Source organism: Populus nigra, chromosome 13, assembly GCF_951802175.1.
Source record: "Populus nigra chromosome 13, ddPopNigr1.1, whole genome shotgun sequence".
Taxonomy (NCBI): Eukaryota; Viridiplantae; Streptophyta; class Magnoliopsida; order Malpighiales; family Salicaceae; genus Populus; species Populus nigra.
Genome location: NC_084864.1, coordinates 11,520,827 through 11,534,030, shown reverse-complemented (window position 1 = coordinate 11,534,030; position 13,204 = coordinate 11,520,827). Strand labels below are relative to the sequence as shown.

The window sequence follows — 13,204 nt, the reverse complement described above, 5'->3', positions numbered from 1 at the left end:
GGATTGAGCCTCATATTTTCTTCATATATGGTGCTTTTAGTCTAATTACTCGAGTCATAAATTTAAACAATTAATGCGGGTTAATATCCATTTTCTATGCTTATTTTCTTGTTTTTTTTAATTGTTCGACAATGTTTTTTTAAGAAAAATTAGTTTTATGGTTTTCTTCAATTTATTTTCTATTGATTTGTTTGGATCTCATGACCTAAGTAACATGTTTTGTGAGTTAATCCGAATTAACTCGCCATTTATTACTTAAATTACATATCTATCAAGCTACCCATGTTGACTAGAGCTGATTGTTTTTATCCAGTATCATGCTTCCAAAGGTTTTTTTTTCTTAAGTTATCGTGGTGATTTTTTTTCATTTATTTAAACAAACAATTCATAATCTATCTAATTAAATGCTTGCATAAACTTTTTTATTTATATTTAGAATTTTTATATTAAAAATATATTAAAAAAATTTACATGTCTAATTTATTTTGTTGAAAAATAAAAATATAATCGCGATAGAGAGTCAAATAACTAATTATTTTCTAATTCAAGGGTTTATCGTTTCACTTAAATAATCCAATTAATAATTTTATCCCTATGAGACACGAAAGAGAAAGGTAGTTGAAGTGCATTTTCATCTACATCTGTGTAAGAACAAGATTGGAAGTACTAATCAAATCAGTCACTGTCTTAAAACAGAGGATGTGTAGGAAATTTGATGTTTGCATGTTGTTACAAACTATACATGTCACATCCGCATGGAACCAGAAATGTTGAGAGGTTATGATCAAGTAAAAAAAATTCAAGTATTTAATCGTCGCTGGCTTAGCCACCTCTCAACATTTGGCAATTTCTTTGCAGCAATTCTTGTTGCCTCTATATATTTCCAGCACATATATAGCATATTATTCTTTCCCTATAGCCACCAAAACTTGTTGCTTAAAACAATTCTAGGACTGATTTAAAAAAGATTAGTGTAGGAAATTCACTAGAATTGCATTTAATCTATGGATATAACAGCTACATTCTCTGCTGTCTTGTTTCTGATGCTATTTTCCTGTGCAGGTAAAGCTCAAGTTACTTCATCTGTACTCAGTGCTTCTGCTTATTGATATTCTTGCTCTCTTTTTTTTTAATGTTGCGACTGCAGGTGCATATGATCCTCTCGATCCAACTGGAAATGTAACGATGAAATGGGATATTATGTTTTGGACAACTGATGGCTATATTGTAAGTGCTAGATCAATAGCACAAATTATGACTAAATTTATCATACCATACGCGTATTCTATTAAAACAAATGATTCAAATATGACATGCTGAAATTGAGCTGTGATGATGGTTCTGCTGCAAAAAACTTCCCAGGCAATTGTAATATTGAACAATTTCCAAACGTTTCGGCACTTTATGAAACCAGGATGGACCATTGGCCCTACAAAGTTGGTGCCTTCCAACAGGTTTCTTACTCCTGATGGTCCGCGAAGAACAAAGGCCCTGAGTAAGTCCTTCTCTCCTTCCTGAATCCACCTATACTCTTATTCACTGTACAATTTAAGTCTCTTAAAATGCAAGCAGCCGGCTCCTCACCACTATCCTTGTGACTTGGAATGTGACCTGCACTTACTCACAGTTCGTGGCAAGAAGAAACCTAAATTGGTGGGTCTCTCTCAACTTTCTACAATCAGATACTCACTCCCTGCCCAACTTGTGCTTGCGGTTGCCAAAACAGTGACACTTGTGGCAAGTAATGCAGCATTTCCATTACCTCTGATAGACTTCAATGAATCCCAGATCAGTGATTTTTACTAGAGAAACCAAGTCATGTAATGAATTACGATGATGCAGTAGCGATTCCAGAATTCTTCAATTGCAGGTAGCAAACACAACTCGGAAAGATAATAGCTCTTTGCCACAATGCACACACCATATGTCACTGGCATGTGAAGGTGAATTAGAAGGAGTACTGGAGTGTGAAGATCGCAATAAGAAGTTTCAACTACAGGAAGAACTAATCGACTTGGACCCTCGCTGTGCAGCATCCGAATCTCAGCAATGTAGCACAAGTTTTTACCTTTGAGTACAAACCTCTCATTGCCTATGACTCAATAAGTCAGTATCAAAGAAATCTTACATTTCTAAAAGGATGAGATTGCATCAGAAACAGAACTTGATATAAAATTCCTTTTATGTCATGTGCAGATGACACATGAATGTTCTATGGCTTGAAGTACTACAATGATGTATTAATGTAATATAGCCATTGTCTTTGCCATTATTGGCTTCCAATACACCCTCAGATTAGGCAGATTGCCAGGTCTTGTAGTAAACCTTGAGAGTCTACGTAAGTAAACCAGCGCAAAAATGGAAATTTAAGAAAGCCATTATTAGAATAAACGAGGAGCGAGGAATTAAGGTGGCCGAACTAGCACTAGGCAACCAGGGGATAGGCATCCGGAGGAGGCATGACACAACTATCGCCATTGAAATAGATTCTCTGAGGGAAGGCCCAGCCCTTCTTGGAAGTAAAAGTTGCCTTGTCTTTTCGGAAAAGCAACTCTAAATGAACTTTACCATAACGACCAGCTTGCATCAGCACGTCGTTGTAGTGCTTGATTCCCCACAGCATGGCAGTATCATCTGTGGTGTCCGAAAAGTTTCAATATGATGAGAATCAACCCCTTTTCTTTCATTCCAGTGATAAAAAAGATGCAATAATAAATAAATGAAGCGTGTAAGATTAACCACAGGGAGATAGGCGACTTACTAGTAGTTGAAAGAGAAGTTAATGCTTTGTATTTAGAGCCGACAACCTGCGTCAAATTGTCGAAATTGGGGTGCTGAAGAACTAAGTTCCAATGTGTATAGTTCATATGATAATTCAAATTTGTAATTGTGATCGTAACTCTCCAGTAATGCTTGTAGTTGAGCTTAAGATGCCATTGAATTTTGATTGGGCACATATGGCTCGTGCATTGGACAAGAGGCGTGATGATGTTCTTTTGGCCTGGACCTGGAACATGAGGTGATTTTGGACTACAAACAAGATATTGTAAAGTGATAGTAAATTTAATATATCTCGAAGAAACTAGAACTAGCATATTCCTGGAAGGGAACTTACTCTACACAACCCCTTGAAACTGGATTGTTTTTTCGGCAGCCGCAAGAACATGTCGGGCAGGGTGCTATTGTCTTGTTGTGGAAAGATGAGAGGGAGACACAGCAAGTAGGGACCTTGTGAGCCAGGAATTGTGAGTATGTGCATGTAATATTCCAGGTCACTGCAATACAAAATTTTCAGAAGTTATTCCAGCATTACCTCGGACGCAGTTTTAAAATCAGTTAAGCAGGCAGGCATTGGTTCTCGTGAATTTTCCAATTTACTCTTTAAACTAAAATTCATTGAATCGCATAAATTTTAGAGATCCAACATCTCTTCAGTTCTATTGTTCTTACTCAAAGCTTGTGTGACTCTCCTTTTATCTGCAGATAAAAATCTAGTAGGTCTAACAATTTTTGCAGGGCCACATGTATAACCAGGTCCTGGTGTATTCAGAGTGATGTTCTTAGGTATCTTGACTGTTTTGTTGGTAGTTCCAGCTGCACCCACAGCAAGCTGGAATGAGCTTGCTGCATTAGAAGGATCTTGCATCGGTGAACTGATTACTCCCCCTTTGCAGCAATTTGCAATCTGTTGGTTGTAAGGAGTTCCTGGCAATAAATCTACAACAGTTGGACTCTTCTTACAGGAAACTGGAATTTCCCCTTGGAATCTTGAACAATCTCCTTGCTCTGTTGTTAAACCTCCTACCATGTTCCATATTACCTCGTGCTCTGCCCATGTCCATCCTAATGACCAACCTGGTGCTTCGATGTGGCGATACTGCTGGTAGTTGTAGATTGTGACGACAGCCTTTCCATTAATGAAGATGTCAGAAAAACAAAGATATAGGATGCTCAAGAGAAACTACGAGTTCAATGGAGGCTAGCAAATGAACTACTACCTTTATAGTTCAGTAGTTAATGGTGGTGCCCGAGTGCACCCTTCTTTAAATAGATAAAATCCAGCAATGAAAAAAACAAAAAGATATAAGAACCATTCTAATTGGGCTTGTCACAGAAGAAAGGGGAGGATTGTGAAAGATTGATGGCCATAAAATGTCTATTCTAAATGGGCTTGATTGAATGTACAAGAACAGTGATCGATACTCACTACATAGCCATCAGGAGTCCAGGCCATGACGTCCCATTTGATTGTGATATTCCCATTTGGATCAAGAGCATCATACGCTTCTACAAATTTTGATAAACAGCAACTTGTGTTAGAAGACGATGGCATCAAAAGAAGTGGTATAAAGGAATTAGGCATCATAAACTGATAAAGGAGAACGGCTAAGAGATCAAAAATCAAGCACAATGACTGACAATTAAAATGGCAAAGGGATTATATCTTATCTGATAACTAACAGAAACTTTAAATCATCAGGAAAAGAAAATCATATGTTGCGCCACTTATGGGAATACTAAAGATCAGTCCAATATTCGTTTTCTAGTAGTAGCTTCCTCCTAAAATGATATAAGATGAAAAAACCAAAAACAGAACTCGAATCGAAGTACGAATTTAGCATTTTAGACTAAATTTGAAAAAAAGCTAGATAGTAAAAATGAAATAATTTTAAAAATGAAATAATTTTATGGGCAACAAAACTGTGAATGGACTGAAACCCCCGTTAACATAAAAACAATATACAATATAAAGAATAAAGAATCCAACATTAGAAAGGCTAAAGCCTGAACAAAAGGAAAGGAGAAAACTTTGCAAACCTGTTGAAGTGAAGCTAGTGCAACAAAGCACAATCAGAAGCAGAACAGTTGATTTCGAGAGGAAACTCATTATGAGAGATACAAGTTCTTAGCTTAGTTCTGGAAAAATAGGGAGTTAACGTGACCATCAGAAAAAAGAGTAAAGACTAACTATTGTGTGGATGTAAAGAATTCAATTCCTAACATTTACCCCTGCAGTAATCTCTTGATATCTACCAACAAGCCACAACCACCAATGAGCCGAAAGCTCGTCAGTGATTTCTGTACTGGCTCGTTTATAATTCTAATCCAACTTGTTACATTAAAGAGATGATATTACAGTTGTTTATTACTAGGATGTTAGAAACTTTGCATAGGATTGTCTTGAATGTTGTGGGGTACGTTTGTCTCGTAGTCAACTAGCACAACTCGGTCGCTTTGCTGGCTTTTTGTAGAAATTTTGTAACCAAACAGGGACATATATGTTGTTCTCTTTCTCCACGTGAACAGCCATTATAGTTTACGACTATTGCAGGGGTGGTCGGGACTTCTTTAATGGTTGCTTTTGAAAGGTTTATATATATATTTTAAAAAGATATTTTTTATATCAATATATTTAAAAAATTAATTTTTATAAAATATTATTTGTACCGTGTTTTCTAATAGCACTTTCAAGGGTGTTTGAATGGAAGGTAACTTGTGTTTTCTAAATAAAAAACATGTTTTTATAGCTTTTAAAGGTGTGATGTGTGCTTAAAAGGTATTATACCTTTGATAAAAAACCATCATACCTCTAAGCCAAACACACCTGAACATTTGATACATTAAACATCACTCAACTAAATTGATCTGATTTAATTGGATTTGATTTAATTGGATTAAGACAAACCTAGTAAAAATTTAATCCAGTTTTTCTTGGGACAGATACAGGTATAGATGAAGGATTCACCCAATCTACAACTGACCAAGGTTTTTTTTAATTATTATATGCCTCTTAAAATAAGTTAATTAACTAAATTTTACTTACTAAATAATTTAAATTAATCTCTTAGATTTTTTTATTATATATAATAAGTATTTCTTTATTATTATGTTTTAATCTTTGTACAAATCAATCTCAGTTGTTAACTTTACTCTATAATTAAAGTTTAATTTATAATCATGTATATTTTAAAGAATTAATTTAACTTAAAAACTTAAGTTATTAGGTGAGGTTTTAAGATATAATTTATATTATTCTTTAATACTCTATCAAGTAAAAGTTCTTTAAATTTAAAACTTGCACAAACTCATATTATTTTATATTTAATTTTTATCAAATAAATAAGGATTGTGAGATTTAAATTCGTGACCATTTAATTATTGAGGCTTTGATACCATATCAAATAACTAATTCAATCCAAAAGCTTTATATTTATCAAACTTTATTCAATTACTACAATACCCCTTATTTATTTATATATACTTTTAAGCCTCCAAGATATTCTTACCTTTTCCTATTTATTTTTCAAAACATCACACTCGTCTAGCTTGTTGCTTTGAGGTTAAAAATCAATTTGTCCTTGCCATGGATAATTTATATTTATCAAACTAGACAATTCTAGGTGAATGGTGTGGGTTGTATGGTCTCAACAATTTCTAAACATAAAAAGTTATTTTTGATATTTTATGTATACAATTGTACTGATTTCCTATTTAGTATATATAAACCATAATATATATTTTATATTTTTAAATAACATATAGTATTAATCTTTAAATATAATTTAGAAAAATAAATTTATCGGCGGGATAAGTGAGATTTTTAACACATATTAATTAGAATATTGTGAATCTTGTGAGATTATATAAATAATCTAAAAAGATATTTTATCAAAAATATTTAAAAAGAGGTCGGTTAGAGTATCTAATGGATATCCAACAAGTGAAAATGATCATTTACCTACTCAACTTAACAATACACAAGTGTGTTCAAAACCCGATATAAGCTGACCCGACTCATTCTCTTCTCTACATGCTTTTTTTTAAGTCACTGTAAAAAAAAATTAACATATCACCTTCAATTATTCTTAGTAAACAAATCTTCACCTCAAAAAAGTAAGTTATGTAAAATATTTATATTTATATTTTAATGCCATAATACTACAAAATTTCCAATTACAAAAAATTTAAAATATGGTTTTTTTAAAAAAAAACATTGAAAATTAGAAAACTCAAGACATAGTAGCCTGAAGAAAGTTAAAAAAAGTATTGAAAAAACTGAAACAACTCGGGTTAATTTAATAAACTTGCGATCTAGGATAACCTCACAAAATAAAAAAGGGATAAAAAAAGCAATTAAAAAAATAAGGACCAAAATTGAATAAAAATAAATAAAATAAATAAATGTTGAAGGATAAAATTGAAAAAAAAACTCACAAAATAAAAAAGGGATAAAAAACAATTAAAAGAATGAGGATCAAAATTGAATAAAAAATAAATAAAATAAATAAATAAATATTAAGGGATAAAATTTAAAAAAAAATCAAGAAAATGATAAAAAAAGTAATAAAAAAAACAAATACCATATTTGATCTAAAAATTAAATAAAACCAAGTGAAAATAGATAAAATTGAAGAAAAAAATCTAAAAAAAAATTCAAAATAAATAAAAACCAATTAAAACAAGAAGAAGGATCATAATTAATAAAAATAAATAAATGAAAGGACAACACTAAATTTTGTTAACTCAACTCAGATTTTAAGAAGATAAAAAAAAAAAAGGAGAAAAAAACAACATCATCATAGAATCGCTATGAATTTCACTACATGTCACCCATCAGTTACGTTATCATTGGAAGCTTCAGGCGACACGTCGGTTGGACTCTTTGACCACCAAAAAATAGTGCACACACTGCCCAAAGAAAGTGGGCGACATCCACTCCCTTACGTGCATATCACATGACAACCATAAAACACCCCTTGAAAGTTGAAACCTTTTTTATTTTATTTTTTCTACTTAAAAGGTAATAAAGTAATTTCATTACTTTTTAAAAAGTAAATGATGCAAAATCCCTCTTAACCTTTAATTCTTTGTTTATTTTTTAAGGGCATTTTTTTAAGGAACTCTCCGACAGCATAATTAATGTCATTTAATTTTATAATAATAAATAATTCTTCAAGCATTTTACCACCATAAAATTGCCATTTGATAATATCATTGTAATGTAGTGATCTACTCTACAGGACAATGAGTCTAGCCCTACAATAATAAACTAATGAAGTTTATTTTATTTTAATTTTAATTTTTAATTTAATATAATTCATTAAGAAATTATAGAATACACAACTGTTAATCTATATCTTCCTTCTTTTTTATTCCATTTTTTAGTGTTTTCCTTTTACCTCGTAATTGATTGTTTGCACATACTTGTACAGTTTGAAGATTCATCTTGCTTCGTGAACTGAAACCTTTTCAAATCCATTAACGAAGATTGCAACCTTATTGTTAGTTGAACATGATCGTTTGATGATAAAAGGCAAATATTTTCGTAGTTCCGGCTAAAAAACCTCTTCATAGGGCTGAAGACTAGCCCGAAAAGCCTGCAGTTCAGGCTCAGAATTCGACTTCAATGATCGATGCTGGCTAGGTCCTGGATAAGTAAAAATAGACTGAAGTCTAACTCAGGCTAGTTTAGGTTCGTATAGCCTGTCACAGACGTCGAAAGGGGAGGATTGTGAAAGATTGATGGCCATAAAATGTCTTCTCTACAGAACGGATGCTTTTGATATAATTTCCATGTTCATGATTGAATTCTCATTTAAATTTAGACTCCTTTTTATGGTTTAAAGTTTCATAGCATATAGTCAAAATGCCAGTGAATTCGTCCACCGAATACCAACAATATATAGGCACAAGCCATTCAGCATTGAAATAATTAAAATAACAAAACATCATTTAGATAAGATCAAATCTTGAATTTATTTTTTTAATAATTATGAATTCGAGTTTTTTTAAGGTTATTTGAGATTTATATATTCATTAACTTCAGAACCCATAAGATTAGTTAAGATAATATAAACTAACTCAAATAACAATGTTAATTTTTTTAAAATAATAATAACAAAACATCTTGAACTGATTGAAATGCTGGATGTCATCCATATAGCCATTGTCTTCGCCATTATTGGCTTCCAGTACACCCTCAGATTAGGCAGATTGCCACGTCTTGTAGTGAACCTTGAGAGTCTATGTAAGTAAACCAGTGCAAAAAAGGAAATTTAAGAAAGCCATTATTAGAGTAAACGAGGAGCGAGGAATTAAGGTGGTCGAACTAGCACTAGGCCACCAGGGGATAGGCATCCGGAGGAGGCATGACACAACTATCGCCATTGAAATAGATTCTCTGAGGGAAGGCCCAGCCCTTCTTGGAAGTAAAAGTTGCCTTGTCTTTTCGGAAAAGCAACTCTAAATGAACTTTACCATAACGACCAGCTTGCATCAGCACGTCGTTGTAGTGCTTGATTCCCCACAGCATGGCAGTATCATCTGTGGTGTCCGAAAAGTTTCAATATGATGAGAATCAACCCGTTTCCTTTCATTCCAGTGATGAAAAAGATGCAATAATAAATAATGAAGCGTGTAAGATTAACCACAGGGAGATAGGCGACTTACTAGTAGTTGAAAGAGAAGTTAATGCTTCGTATTTAGAGCCGAAAACCTGCGTCAAATTGTCGAAATTGGAGTGCTGAACAATTAAGTTCCATTGTGTATAGTTCATATGATAATTCAAATTTGTAATTCTGATCGTAACTCTCCAGTAATCCTTGTAGTTGAGCTTAAGATGCCATTGAATTTTGATTGGGCACATATGGCTCGTGCATTGGACAAGAGGCGTGATGATGTTCTTGTGGCCTGGAACATGAGGTGATTTTGGACTGCAAACAGGATATTGTAAAGTGATAGTAAATTTAGTATATCTCGAAGAAACTAAAACTAGCATATTCCAGGGAGGGAACTTACTCCACACAACCCCTTGAAACTGTATTGTTTTTTCTGCGGCCACAAGAAGATGCCGGGCAGGGAGCTATTGCCTTGTTGTTGAAAGATGAGAGAGAGACACAGCAAGTAGGAGCCTTGTGAGTCAGGAAATGTGAGTATGTGCATGTAATATTCCAGGTCACTGCAATACAAAATTTTCAGAAGTTATTCCAACATTACCACGGAAGCTGGTTTAAAATCAGTTAGGGAGGCAGGCAGGCAGGCATTGGTTTTGTGATTTTTTCCAATTTGCTCTTCAAACTAAAATTCATTGAATCGCATATATTTTAGAGATCAAACATATTTTTTGAAGACAATTGTGGGTTCAAGGAATATTTTGTATATAAGAAAAAAAAATGCATGTAGGCAATTCTACTCTCTTCAGTACTATTGTTCTTACTCAAAGCTTGTGTGATTCTCCTTTTATCTGCAGATAAAAATTTAGAAGGTCTAACAATTTTTGCAGGACCACATGTATAACCAGGTCCTGGTGTATTCAGAGTGATGTTCTTAGGTATCCTGACTGTTTTGTTGGTATTTCCAGCTGAACCCACACTGAGCTGGAATGAGCTTGCTGCATTAGCTGGATCTTGCACCATCGAGCTGATTAATCCCCCTTTGCAGCAATTTGCAATCTTTTGGTTGTGAGGAGTTCTCGGCGATAAATCTACAACTGTTGGACTCTTCTTACAGCAACGTGGAATGTTACCTTTGAATCTTGAACAATTTCCTTGCTCTGTTGTTTGGCCTCCAAAAATGCTCCATATTACCTCATTATTTGCCCATGTCCATCCTAGTAACCAACCCGGTGCTTCGATGTGGCGATACTGCTGGTAGTTGTAGATTGTGACGACAGCCTATCCATTCATGAAGATGTTAGCAAACCAAAGATATAAGATGCTCATGAGAAACTACGAGTTCAATGGATGCTAGCAAATGAAACTACTGCAACGAAAAGATAACCAAAATTATTATTGATTCGTGGCTTTGGAAAACTTTAATGCCCTAAAACTTGTAAACAACCATTGAAGCTACCAGGCTCAAGAAACTCTCAAGACCTCAAGTAAAATGGTCATTAAAAATACACATGGTGGAGGACTGATTATATTAATCAATAGCATCATAACCTCCCAAAAAACACCTTGTCCAAGACAGAGTTGAAAGACCCTTCTGCAGCTGGATATTTTACATAATCTAGCAAAAATACCAAATTTAGAGTGCATCCATTGCCTGCTATTCTAATTGGGATTCGATTGAATATATATGTACAGTGATCGATACTTACTACATAGCCATCAGGAGTCCAGTTCACAACGTCCCATTTGATTGTAATATTCCCATTTGGATCAAGAGCATCATAGGCTTCTGAAAATTTGATAAACAAGTTCTTGTGTTAGGAGACAATCGCAGCAAAAGTAGTTATGTGAAGGAATTAGGCACGTCATAAACTGATAGGGAGAACGGCTGAGAGCTTAAAACATGTAGTAGCCAACAATTAAAATGACATTGTGATCATATCTTATCTTTAATCTATCAGAAACTTTAAACCATCAGAAAAGAAGAAAATAAAAGGTGGAAGGAAAATAATATCATATGTTGCGCCACCTAAAGGAATACAAAAGAGTCCGATATTCCCCTTTTAGTTGTATTTCCATAATGAATAATCATACTGAAGTGAAGAAACCAAAAACAGAATTCGAATCCATGGTAGAAATTAAGATTTTAGATCGTAAAATTGGAAAGGCTCACTGGTGCAGTGAAAGCCCGTTAGCTGTATGTTCATAGTTAATAATCATGCTAGGAAGAAGTCCCAAATAGAATACTCGAATTCATGGTAAAAGCTTTGTAGAGTAGGCTGAGGACTACAATGAAAACCCATTAGCATCGACATAATCATACTTTCAAGGCAACAAAATCTGTGAATAGACTGAAGTCTAAAACCCCATTGGCATAAAAACAGCAAATGTAATAACTAAAGACTCCATCATTGGAAAGACTAAAGCCTTAACATAAGAAAAGGAGAAGATCCTGCACACCTGTTGAAGTGAAGCTGGTGCAGCAAAGCACAAACAGGAGCAGAACAGTTGATTTTGAGAGGAAACTCATTATGGGAGAAACAAGTACTTTTGCTTTGTTCAAGACACAATAAAGAGAGTGGTCTTTAAGCCCCTTATTAACAGTTCAGCAACACGTTTTAGTGAAGTAAACGCAATTAATTGCCATTGATTTCAGTGATTAAAAAACATAATTTTGATACTTGACTGATTCAGATTGATTTACTTAGTTTAGGCCTTTACAATTCTACATGACTGATTATAAAAATGGGATGCATGACAATTGTTTATTACTATGATGTTAGAAAATTACTAGAGTACTTCAGTTTTGGGTACGTTGACTTCAATTTGCGGGGTGCAGAGTCATGCTATTGGTTTCAGTCTGTTGTTTAGGCGTGCTTCTGCAGAAATTTTTAGTAGCTGACAGGTAACTGTTGTTCACCCACACTAGTTTCATTCTATTTCATTATCTTTCAGTGGTGTTTGTATCGTTGAACATTGAATAAAATATATGGTGCCCGCATAAAATTTTATACTTGCAAAAAATTTGTCATAAAATATATGGCGCAATACCATACTCTTACAGCTCGAAACTCGAAAAAATACATCAGAACATGCAGAAGAAAGAAGAAAAAAAAGTGTGAGATGTAGTTTATTTAGACCGGGCTTAAATAACATGGGGGCCATTGTTTGGGCCTCGACCCAAACAGCATTAAGGGAACAAAGGTTGCCGTTTAGGCTTTACAAGCCCAAGCAGCAACAAATTACTTTTTAAAAAAACTTTGTGTACCATCAAAAGGTATGATTGGCTTTGAATATTTGTCTAAGTTCAGGATTCCCTCTGTTAGTTTGAGTTATTAGATGTGGCATGTGCCAGAGCATAGAACCATCACAAAAAATTATGGTATAATGTCACAAGTTTCTTTTAAAGAGTAAAAAAAAATTATAACTCAGGTTATAAAACTAGTTATATTAAATAAGTCAGTTTTATTTTAATTAAATAATTAAAAAAAGATAACGATAATAAATATATCAAATAAAGAAAATTTGAAGACAATAACCTAGGAAAAAACATTTTTCAAAAAGATGAAAAAAGATGCAACTCAATTCTTAGCTGAATAAATACAAATGATGAAATGAGATAAAAAAAAACATAAAAAATCTGGCATAAGTCAACTCAAGCTAGCACAACAAACTTGTAATCCAATTAATTAAAGTTGAGCTAACATGGGTGAATCCGCTAAACCGTCGACCTAGGTCATGAGACGCCATGCCTAATTTGTTTTTTAAAAAAAAACAATATCGAATAGTGAAATTAAAAAATAAAATAAAAA

General features: G+C 33.6%; 2 protein-coding genes across 3 annotated transcripts; both read right to left on the bottom strand.

Moving 5' to 3' along the window:
• Positions 1 to 2,146: 2,146 nt before the first annotated feature.
• Positions 2,147 to 4,980, bottom strand: LOC133670475 (protein COBRA-like). Of its 2 annotated transcripts, XM_062090978.1 has the most exons (6): positions 4,819 to 4,978; positions 4,208 to 4,287; positions 3,451 to 3,907; positions 3,116 to 3,275; positions 2,762 to 3,030; positions 2,147 to 2,634 (listed from the first exon to the last, which is right to left on the bottom strand). In XM_062090978.1, exons 1-6 carry the CDS (start codon positions 4,886 to 4,888, stop codon positions 2,426 to 2,428), a joined length of 1,245 nt encoding a protein of 414 aa, XP_061946962.1. In that variant the 5' UTR covers positions 4,889 to 4,978; the 3' UTR covers positions 2,147 to 2,425. The 2 variants fall into 2 exon arrangements, with proteins under 2 accessions (XP_061946962.1, XP_061946963.1); XM_062090979.1 differs by lacking the exon at positions 2,147 to 2,634 and having other exon boundaries at positions 2,768 to 3,007; positions 4,819 to 4,980.
• A 3,934-nt stretch (positions 4,981 to 8,914) lies between these two features.
• LOC133671342 (protein COBRA-like) lies at positions 8,915 to 11,979 on the bottom strand. Its single transcript, XM_062092072.1, has 6 exons — positions 11,853 to 11,979; positions 11,102 to 11,181; positions 10,217 to 10,673; positions 9,799 to 9,958; positions 9,451 to 9,713; positions 8,915 to 9,324 (listed from the first exon to the last, which is right to left on the bottom strand). Exons 1-6 carry the CDS (start codon positions 11,920 to 11,922, stop codon positions 9,116 to 9,118), a joined length of 1,239 nt encoding a protein of 412 aa, XP_061948056.1. The 5' UTR covers positions 11,923 to 11,979; the 3' UTR covers positions 8,915 to 9,115.
• Positions 11,980 to 13,204: the final 1,225 nt, after the last annotated feature.

Bases quoted from the DNA above. Each gene is read 5' to 3' on its own strand.
- LOC133671342 (XM_062092072.1), bottom strand. From the start codon at position 11,922: ATGAGTTTCCTCTCAAAATCAACTGTTCTGCTCCTGTTTGTGCTTTGC. The intron at 11,182-11,852 runs GTGTGCAGGATC...TCAAATTTTCAG, and splicing joins CACCAGCTTCACTTCAACAG to AAGCCTATGATGCTCTTGAT. The intron at 9,325-9,450 runs GTAAGTCGCCTA...CGGACACCACAG, and splicing joins AACTTCTCTTTCAACTACTA to ATGATACTGCCATGCTGTGG.
- LOC133670475 (XM_062090978.1), bottom strand. From the start codon at position 4,888: ATGAGTTTCCTCTCGAAATCAACTGTTCTGCTTCTGATTGTGCTTTGT. The intron at 4,288-4,818 runs GTTTGCAAAGTT...CAAAATTTGTAG, and splicing joins CACTAGCTTCACTTCAACAG to AAGCGTATGATGCTCTTGAT. The intron at 3,031-3,115 runs GTAAGTTCCCTT...TCTTGTTTGTAG, and splicing joins GTTTCAAGGGGTTGTGTAGA to TCCAAAATCACCTCATGTTC.